We start from the raw sequence: 11,296 nt of genomic DNA on the forward strand, positions 1-11,296 counted from the left end.
CTGAGACATGTGAAAATATACAACTTCCCTGCTGTCGAACTTGCAATAGATTTTGTTGTTGGTGTTGAAAAATTCCGTAGAGGAGTTTGACTCACCAATGAATGCGGACTGGAGCGGGAGCTGACCGGGACAACAATCGAGAAGCTTCCCTCGAGCGTTGACTCGAAGTTTGACCGTCGGCTCGAGTAGGAGGGGGGGTACCTGCAGAAAACTCTCCGATGCCTAAGTCAGTACGTTTCTTAGTAGTGGAGTAGAGTGAATTGGAATTTGATGATTTACCTGGACGTCGAGCCTCCTTTATATAGGCGATCACTTACTTAGGGAGCAAGCCGTCATTATTCCGGCTTTTATGGGTGTATTTATTTACACACTTTATGATGACAATTATTGCTGCACTAATAACAGTTAATCATTGCGTACTTACGACCGTCATTCATTGCGTGTTTATGATAGTCATTCATTGCGCACTTATAATCATAATCATTGTGCGTAGTTATTGTCGTAATAATCGCCGCATTCATGACTGAAATTTAACGCCATACTAACTACTGAGTTAATCGCTTTAATTGCGGGCCCAGCAGAATTTGACCACTCCCACAATGCCCCCAAATTTTCTCTTTGGACACTCGTCCTAAGAGGAAATTTCCATTCTCTGGCTGTTTCGAATCTTGCCTCGATTATTTCCTTGAGCCCTGGCCGTCCCGATTCTTTCCTCGAGTCCTGGCCGCCCCGATTCTTTCCTCGGGCCTTGGCCGCCCCAATTCTTTCCTCGGGCCCTGGCCGCCTCAATTCTTTCCTCGGGCCCTAGCCGCCTCGATTCTTTCCTCAAGGCGAAGATTCATTTTCAGCATGAGATATGGAATTGCCCCCATTTCCCTTTGAATCTGATCAACAACATTTTATTCTCCTTGGCCACCGGCCTTGGGTATTTACTCTGGCCACCAGCCTTACACATACATTTCAACAACACTAACCACAAATAAATTTCAAATATAAAAGGAAAAAATCAGAATATGATTACTAAAGGAAAGAACACTAGTTTACGTTACCCAGACTTTTATCACTTCAGGGCTTGTATTCCATCACTCCCAGTCCTTAGTGACAGAAATAGGATCCCGTCAGGGCCAGCTCCCGCCATCACTTTTTAGGGAAAAGTGCTTCCCACAGACGGCGCCACTTGTTGGTGTTGAAAAATTCCGTAGAGGAGTTTGACTCACCAATGAATGCGGACTGGAGCGGGAGCTGACCGGGACAACAATCGAGAAGCTTCCCTCGAGCGTTGACTCGAAGTTTGACCGTTGGCTCGAGTAGGAGGGGGGGTACCTGCAGAAAACTCTCCGATGCCTAAGTCAGTACGTTTCTTAGTAGTGGAGTAGAGTGAATTGGAATTTGATGATTTACCTGAACGTCGAGCCTCCTTTATATAGGCGATCACTTACTTAGGGAGCAAGCCGTCATTATTCCGGCTTTTATGGGTGTATTTATTTACACACTTTATGATGACAATTATTGCTGCACTAATAACAGTTAATCATTGCGTACTTACGACCGTCATTCATTGCGTATTTATGATAGTCATTCATTGCGCACTTATAATCATAATCATTGTGCGTAGTTATTGTCGTAATAATCTCCGCATTCATGACTGAAATTTAACGCCATACTAACTACGGAGTTAATCGCTTTAATTGCGGGCCCAGCAGAATTTGACCACTCCCACATTTGTCAAATTTTTGCTTTTAAGTTCACCTGCGCTTGAGACGATGACTTTATAATTTATATCAAGACAAGTTTGTACCTTCTCATGATGGTTTTGATCCATTTCGGCGTGCATCAGTGAAGCTAGAGATAATTCTACTCTAACAGGTGGTTCATCAGTCTGCATAGTGTAATTTTTGCTTTGAGAAATGTGACTCAGAGAACTCTTTATGATGCATGTATGTCTATTTTTCACAACAATGTTCATTCTTGCAGTAGTAACCTTGCAACTATCTGTCTTTATATAATATTTGAGTCATTACAAAACACTCTTGCATGGTCCCAATTGGTACCGGTCATGCTCTTGTTCCACCTCGTGAGTGTAATATAATATAGTTGCTCGTGACTTAGCCAAGTTCATCCTATATAAGAACACTATGCTCTGTGATATTGACTTGGGGCCGAAATGTAAAACCATAGTTACATGCTCACAACATATGCACAACAATCATAATAGGATTAAGGCTTACCTTCAGCAATCACTGTCATGGATTCCATCTTATGCAGCTGCTAAACACGATCACTGAATATGGTCTTCTGTTACTTACCAACTTGCTTCTCAATGGACAGAACAATATGCAATAGTCGTGGTAGTAATCAGGGACCAATTCATCTGTATATATATGAGACTTAAACCTCAAGAAGCTTCCCATTAAAGCATTCCTTGTCGGTTTAGGTTTCACTCTTAGATTCCTAATGTATCACAACTTGTAGCCTTTCTTGTCGACTAAGCAATGGATTACTATCCTTAATGAATTGATACACTATTCATTAAGTTACTAGTATTGATTTACTGTTTGTATCCATGTTAAACTAGGATTGATATTAAGCTAATCATCAATTACTTTATGATGATATGTGTTATGTCCATATTTGATCTTACAATCTCCCCCTTGGACTCACACATATCATGCTCGATGATTTGCACCAGAGAACATCAAAACCTACTTAACTTACTGAAGTGCGCGCCAAATAACAAACTCAAATCGAAAATCCATTCCAACATGGTCAGATCACAGTTATTTATGCAGAGCAAGAAACAATATACATTTTAACAAAAATGCAGAGTTTCAAAACCACTAACATAAGCTTCTGCAATCCACATATGTTCAACCAGAAGTGATACAATATATGTTAATGTGTATCAACAAGTAAACATATATTAGGTCCTACTTTATGTTTCTAAATCCAGAAACTCAAGCAAATTCACTGAACACTGATGGCTTAAAAATATTGCTTGAACCTTAACATCATGCTTCACATGATTTAAGCCATCTGATAGCAAGTATGATATTCAAAACAAGATGATAATTTCCAAAATAAAACAATAAAGCTGCAGCAAAATCATAACTGGAAATACCTCAAAAGTTTATTGATAATAATAAAATCTGTCATTACAAACAAGTTGTGATAAATAAAGTCAAAAGACCACAACTAAAAAAATACAAGAACTCAAAAACCTTAGAAATTTAAATTGCTCCAACTGGATTAACTCTCTACTGAACCTAAGCATCTAGACTAGCTAAAACTCCAATGTTGGCTGTATGCTTCTGGAATGCTGCTACTGACAATGCCTTGGTGAAGGGGTCTGCTAGCTGTGAATTCGTGTCAATGCTCAAAACAGCTATCTCACCATGCTTAACCCTTTCTCTAACACTGTAATACTTTAAATCAATATGCTTAGAATTATTTGATCTTTTACTGTTCTTGCTAAAGAAAACTGCAGCTTCATTATCGCAATAAATCACAAGTGTGTCTGCCACAATGTGACTTAACACTTTGGTCTGCATCAAGAAATTCCTGATCCAAAGTCCTTCACACACAGTTTCATATACTGCAATAAATTCAGCTTGCATGGTGGAGGTTGAAACTAGAGTTTGCTTCATGGTTTTCCAAGCAACTGCACCTCCTGCTAGCATGTACACGTATCCACAAGTTGACTTCTTGGAGTCTGGATAATTCCCTGCGAAATCAGAATCTGAAAATCCAACGAGGTTCAGATCCTCCACTTGCCTATAAACTAGCATGTGACTTTTAGTTTTCTGCAGGTATCTCAACACTTTCTTCCCAGCTACCCAATGTTCATGGCTTGGATTAGACTGAAATCTTGATAAAATCCCTACTGCAAAAGACAAGTCTGGCCTAGTGCAGACTTGTGCATACATGAGACTTCCTACAAGTCTAGCATAAGGCTTTGACTCCATATTTTCTTTCACAACATCACTTTTGGAACTTTGCTTCTTGGTTAGTTTATCTCCTTTGGACATGGGGACTTCTCCAGTTGCACACTTCTCCATACCAAATCTCTTCAAAACTTTGGTAATATAATTCTGTTGAGACAAACCAAGTAGTCTCTGTGCTCTATCTCTTTTAATCTCAATGCCTAGTACATAGGATGCTTCTCCTAAGTCTTTCATGTCAAAATTCTTTGACAGAAAGCTCTTGGTGTCTTTAAGCAGTTTAATGTTACTGCTAGCCAAAAGTATATCATCAACATAAAGTACTAGGAAAATAAAATTGTTCCCAACTGTCTTCAAGTAAACACACTCATCAACAAGATTCTCTGTAAATCCAAAAGTAGAAATCACAGAATCAAATTTCTTGTACCACTGTCTAGAAGCTTGTTTAAGGCCATAAATTGATTTTCTTAACCTGCATACTAAGTTTTCACTTCCAGCTTGCACAAAACCTTCTGGCTGCTTCATATAAATCACTTCATCTAGTTCACCATTCAAAAAGGCTGTCTTAACATCCATTTGGTGTAGCTCCATATCAAAGTGAGCAACTAAAGCCATGATTATTCTAAATGAGTCTTTTGTAGAAACTGGAGAAAAAGTCTCAGTAAAGTCAATGCCCTCCTTCTGTGTAAAACCCTTGGCAACTAATCTTGCTTTATGTCTCTCTATATTGCCATTTGCATCTCTTTTGGTTTTGAAAACCCATTTACAACCTATAGGTTTCTGATTTGGGTCAGGTTCAACTAATTCCCAAACTGCATTTTGACTCATGGAATTAATTTCTGCTTCCATTGCTAGCTGCCATTGATGAGATTCACTACTTTCAATGGCCTGGTTAAATGTAGTTGGATCATTGTCCTCTGCACAATCTATTTCAATTTCTGCTTCTTGCAGATAAACAATGTAGTCACTATCTTCCCCCCCATAAGTTGGTTTTCTTGCTCGCTGTGATCTTCTAGGTTGAGGGTTGTCAGTTACGTGGTCAGTTACCTGACCAGTGACAGTTACTTGGTCAGTTACGTGGTCAGTGACATGACCAGTGACAGGTACTTGACCAGTTACTTGGTTAGTGACATGACTAGTTACAGGTACTCGACCAGTGACTTGGTCAGATACTTGACCAGTTACATGGTCAGTGACTTGTCCAGTGACAGTTACTCGGTCAGTGACATGGTCAGTTGCTTGACTAGTTATAGGTACGTGATCAGTTACTTGGTCAGTTACTCGACCAGTGACTTGATCAGTTACTTCTTGTTCTAAAGGCAATGCTACGCTTATATTCTCATCCGACACAATTTCCTCAAAATCTGAGGATAAATCCTCAAGGTTTGTATTGTGAACTTTTTCACTTAGAAACTTTACTTGATGTGTTTCAAAAATTCTAGGTGAATGATAAGCAGAATATAATTTATAGCCTTTAGATTTATCTGGATAACCTATAAAATAGCAACTAACTGTCTTAGGATCAAGTTTATTCAAGCTTGGATTATAAATCCTAGCTTCTGCATGGCATCCCCAAACATGGCAGTGATGAAGACTAGGTTTCCTGCCACACCAAAGCTCAAAAGCAGTATTTTCTATGGCTTTGCTAGGTGTTCTGTTGCAAATATAATTTGCAGTTTTTAAAGCCTCACCCCACAGAAATTTAGGCAAACCTGTTGTACACATCATGCATCTAACCATGTTCAAAAGAGTCCTATTCTTTCTCTCTGCAACACCATTCTGTTGTGGGTTATAGGGTGTTGTATATTGAGCTTTAATTCCATTGTCTTGTAAAAACAAGGCAAATGGACCCTTTTGTTGGCCGGATTCAGTGTACTTGCCATAGAACTCACCTCCTCTATCTGATCTTACTGTTTTGATTTTCTTTTCTAGTTGATTTTCTACTTCAGACTTAAAGATTTGAAAGGCTTTCAATGCTTGTGCCTTTTCTGAAAGTAGATAAATATAACTGTATCTAGAAAAGTCATCAATGAATGTGATAAAATACACATTTCCACAGATAGTTTGATGCCTAAATGGTCCACATATATCAGTGTGTATGAGTTCTAATAAATTTTGGCTTCTATATGCAGTCTTCTTTCTAGTATTAGTTATTTTTCCCTTAAAGCATTCAACACAGTCTGTTAGATCAGAAAAATCAAGTTCATTTAGGATGTTGTTTTTCACCAAAATTTTCAGTCTCTCTTTTGAAACATGGCCGAGTCTTCTATGCCATAAAAATGCAGACTTTTCATTTAGTTTGGTTCTTTTAACACCTGTTAAAGTGCTAGTACTGTTAGTGTTATTTTCAACAAGTAAAATTTCTTGTTGAGCCATTGAACAATTTAACTGTAAATAATCATTCATAATAACACCAGAACCAATTTGAACAGAATTTTTAGAAATAAGAATTCCATTACTATCCATAACAAGTCTACAACCAGATTTTACTAAAAGAGAAACTGAAACCAAATTCCTTCTCATGGAAGGTACATAAAAAACATTGTCCAGAACTAATAATTTTCCTAATCCTAAATCGAGCTTTAAGGTTCCAATAGTCTTGACTGCTACTCTCATGCCATTTCCTACACACAGGTTCACTTCATCACCTTTTGGGATTCTCCTCCTTATGAATCCCTGCAAAGAATTAGTAATATGAATAGGTGAGCCTGAATCTATCCACCAAGACTGTGGTTCAACATTTATAAGATTAATTTCTAAGGAAAAAACTGTATTAGAAAAAATCTTACCCTTTTTGGCTAACCAGTTCTTATAGCCAGTGCAGTCCTTTTTCATGTGTCCTACTCTTTTGCAAAAGTAGCACTTGAACCTGAATGGCCTGTTTTCCTTGGCCACTACAGCTGTTGAACTCTTAGTTATGGCTTTGGTAGGCTTGAGCTTATTCTGGGGCTTTTTCCTTTTAGGCTTCTCAATGAGGTTAATGGTTGTAGCAGGTTCCTTTTCTTCCTTGATCCTAGATTCCTCATCCACACAGATGGATATAAGTTCATCTAGAGTCCAGTTTCCTTTTTGAGAGTTGTAACTGGTCCTAAGATGACTAAAACTGTTAGGCAAGGAATGTAGTGCATAATGCACTACTTGCTCATCCCTAACCCCCATTAAGAGTTCCCTGAGTCTGCCATTTATATTGATCATCTTCATAATATGTTCTCTAACTCCCCCTGAACCCATGTACTTCAAATCATGAAACTCCTTGGTTAGCCTAGCTGCTTCTGCTTTTTCACTTTCTTTAAACTTAGCACCTATGAGTTCCAGAAAATCTGATGCTAGCTCAGGCTCTTCTATACTTCCCCTGACAGTCTTAGACATAGATGTTCTGATGAGGTTCTTAGCCATTCTATTGGATCTATGCCACTTCTTGTAAAGGTCAGTATCTTTCTTGGTGCTCTTTTCATTTAACTCTTCAGGCTTATCCTCAGTAAAGCAGTAGTCTATGTTCTCATGCATTCCCATATAATTTTCCACAGAGTCTAGCCAAGCTCTATAGTTGGTTCCAGTTAACATCAAGACACTGTTCAAGTTCATGTAAGAGTTACCTAAGGAGCAAAACAAAAATTCGAGTGAGTTCTCAGTTTGTAAAGAAAATATGTTTAAGTTTTCTGTGTTTTATTTAGCTTTAAGTAACCAAAACAAGAACATACAGAAAACCTAAACACCATACTTGCATTCATGTCAGTCCATAACAAAAACAATATTAAGCATCACTTTTGAGCAGAAACTTAATATCCTGGAGTTCTTTATCAATATGCCATGTTCAATGAAAACAAGTTATCCAAAGAAATTTATCCACATCTTTAGACAGAAGAAAAATTTCTAAGTATCCGTATTTATTTTCATCAAGCATGCATACTGCTGTTTTGTATTCTAAAACCATACTTAACCACTTCTTTGGAAGATAAAACTGAAGCATAGTTTTAAAACACAAAACACAATTTCAGTTTTGTTACTCGATCAGGTACAGTTACTTGGTCAGTTGCTTGACCAGTTACACGTACCTGATCAATGTTTTCTGCCAACATCAATGAAGGATGCTTTGTGCATCATAATCACTTGTGCCAACAGAAAACCACAAAACATATGAGCTCTTTTACTTTACATTCTATCCAGATTCATCCTTGTAAGAAAGTTAAGCTCTTGTATCTGTCAATTTTAATAACGTGTAAACAAAATCTGGGAGATTTTTGTTCTTCATACAAGTTCACACAATCACAGATACAATACCACATCATCAATCAATTCAACATGCATATTCAAGCATAACCAAAATTGGTTCGATTCCAAGAAACCACAGAACAATCAAGAAATTGTAAATTTCATCCGGTCACCATCTACTCTAGCCTAACGCACGCCGGGAATGCTACTAGGGTTCTTGGGCACAATCAAAACTTTAATTATCATGCTATGAATCGAAAACAATTTTCACAGAAAAACCTGTTTTTGCTTTTTCCCCAATTTGCTGCTAAAAAATCATAGCGGAAGCGTGAATTTTATAATTAACCAGATGCAGCAGTCGACTTAAGTAACTTACCTTGATCAGGTACCTGACCAGTTACTTGGTCAGTTACCTGGTCAGTTACTTACTTGGTCAGATACCTGACCAGTTACATGACCAGTGACTTGGTCAGTAACCTGATCAATTACTTGACCCGTAAAGCAAAAAACTCTTAAAAAATTTTATGTTTGTTTTTCAAAACCCTAAAACGATTTTTCATATTTGTGAGCCTATGCTCTGATACCAATTGTAAAACCATAGTTACATGCTCACAACATATGCACAACAATCATAATAGGATTAAGGCTTACCTTCAGCAATCACTGTCATGGATTCCATCTTATGCAGCTGCTAAACACGATCACTGAATATGGTCTTCTGTTACTTACCAACTTGCTTCTCAATGGACAGAACAATATGCAATAGTCGTGGTAGTAATCAGGGACCAATTCATCTGTATATATATGAGACTTAAACCTCAAGAAGCTTCCCATTAAAGCATTCCTTGTCGGTTTAGGTTTCACTCTTAGATTCCTAATGTATCACAACTTGTAGCCTTTCTTGTCGACTAAGCAATGGATTACTATCCTTAATGAATTGATACACTATTCATTAAGTTACTAGTATTGATTTACTGTTTGTATCCATGTTAAACTAGGATTGATATTAAGCTAATCATCAATTACTTTATGATGATATGTGTTATGTCCATATTTGATCTTACACGAAATAGTTTATGGAGTTGATCTCATGACTAATGTTTGCAACTTTTCTACAAACAACCAGAAGAAAAAAAAGTGAACGAAGAAAAACTTTGAAATAATTTGACCCGCCAAACTACTGGCCCAGAATGTTGCCCAAATTCTTTGACGGGTTCAAATATGACCCGCTTCGCGGGTATTGTTCATTGCTCACTCTGTACGCACCTGCCTTCTCACGTGACGCCTCACATACATACTGAGAGAAAAAGCAAAAGGAAAGTGATAGCGGAATCATCTAGGGTGATCTGGGTTGTTTCTCTCCTGCTGATTTTCACTGCTAATTTCCGAAGAAGAGGCAAGTAGAAACCATGGTAAGTTTTAATTTCGCAAATTTTTGGCTCATTTTGCATTATCTTCATTCCAGTCAATAGATTTCTGATCAATAATCAAGTTTGGATTTGTAGTTTTCTCCTGGTGATTACACTAATAGATATTATGTGTTATCATTTCTATTAACTAGATTACACTAATAGAAACTGGGTTTGTTTTTGTTTTTAGGGGTGTAAATTACTGAATAAAGTTGGGGTGTTTGTTTGTTAAAGATTGGAACTTTGTTTGCTTGCTATCCCTTTCGACACCCTTGGTCAGGTTCTAAATAAATTGCTTGAATATCTCAGAAGAAAAGAAAAAGAATGGAGATGGAGTTGGATAGAATAAGCAACTTACCAAGTGATGTTACAGAAAAGATATTGTTGTGCTTGCCAGTTAGGGATGCAGTGAGGACGAGTGTTTTATCAACTAAGTGGAGGTACAAATCGGCTATGCTACCACATCTGGTGTTTGATCCCCAGTCTATCTCAACTCAACACCAAACATTTGCTAATGTTGTTGATCATTTACTCTTAAGTCACTTTGGCCCCGTATACAAGTTCAAGCTTGCTCGAGAACATGTATCCTTTAGAGATATTGATCGGTGGATACTTTACATGTCAAGAAACTCCATCAAAGAGTTCATACTTGAAATCTTGGGACGGCAGCGCTATAAGGTGCCTTCATCTATGTTTTCATGTCAAGATTTGACTTATTTAGAGTTGCATAGATGTTTGCTACAACCGCCGTCCACATTCACAGGCTTCAAAAGTTTGAAAAGCCTAAAAATTGTTCGTGTTACTCTGACGGATGATGTGCTTGAAAATCTGATTGTTCACTGTCCTCTACTTGAGCGGTTGACTGTGGAGTGGTGTTATGATTTCAGCCAGCTCAATATCAATGCACCAAATCTCCAGGTTCTTCGCTTTATGGGTGATTTTGAGGATGTTAATATATTAAATACCTCAAATCTCGTTGATGTTTTCATTTGGCTACGCAAGTTTGATCATAGACGGGGTCCTTGCAGATCTAGTAATCTGCTCAAGTTATTTGCTCAACTTCCCAATATTCACCGTCTTTACATGAACTCCAAATTTACAAAGTATTTGGCTGCTGGCTCCTTGCTGGAAAAGCTGCCTAAACCGTGTTTACATCTGCAATTTCTTATTGTAAGAGTAGGGATTGATGATGTTAAGGATATTATAACTGTTATTTGCCTTCTGAGAATCTCCCCTGCTCTGGAAGAATTAGAAGTTTTTGCTTTTTGCCGCCAAACATATGAGGCCGAAGTGGGAAAAGTGAACTCTTGGGTTGATGACAACCAGAGTTGCTCGTTCACTCAGCTGCGACATGTGAAAATACACTGCTCTCAGGCTGTTGAAGGTGCACTAGATTTGATCAGATTTCTGCTTTTAAGTTCACCTGCACTTGAGACAATGACAGTATATAAACATCCTTCCACTCCTCTTGATGGTTATGATCTAGCAAAAAAGTTACTCCGGTTTAGGCGTGCATCACTGAATTTAGAGATAATTCTAAGTGATCTAGCAGGGTAGTATTTTGATTTCAGAAATATGACTTTGGTACAACTGTTTATAATGATGTATGTCTGTCTCTCTTTTGACAACAGTATGAATTTAGGGATAATTCTAATGTGACTAGTGTTTCATCGGTGTAGTATTTTGCTTTCAAAAATGTGACTTTGGCACAACTCTTTATGATGATATATATATGCC

At 37.8% G+C, this 11,296-nt stretch overlaps 1 protein-coding gene across 2 annotated transcripts; it reads left to right on the top strand.

Moving 5' to 3' along the window:
* Positions 1 to 9,422: 9,422 nt before the first annotated feature.
* LOC133739322 (F-box/FBD/LRR-repeat protein At1g13570-like) lies at positions 9,423 to 11,296 on the top strand. 2 transcript variants are annotated; one of them, XM_062167071.1, is made up of 2 exons: positions 9,423 to 9,562; positions 9,750 to 11,296. In XM_062167071.1, the coding sequence occupies exon 2, from the start codon at positions 9,884 to 9,886 to the stop codon at positions 11,114 to 11,116; it is 1,233 nt and encodes a 410-aa protein (XP_062023055.1). In that variant the 5' UTR covers positions 9,423 to 9,562; positions 9,750 to 9,883; the 3' UTR covers positions 11,117 to 11,296. The 2 variants fall into 2 exon arrangements, with proteins under 2 accessions (XP_062023055.1, XP_062023054.1); XM_062167070.1 differs by having other exon boundaries at positions 9,869 to 11,296.

Source organism: Rosa rugosa, chromosome 3 (assembly GCF_958449725.1).
Source record: "Rosa rugosa chromosome 3, drRosRugo1.1, whole genome shotgun sequence".
Classification (NCBI taxonomy): Eukaryota; Viridiplantae; Streptophyta; class Magnoliopsida; order Rosales; family Rosaceae; genus Rosa; species Rosa rugosa.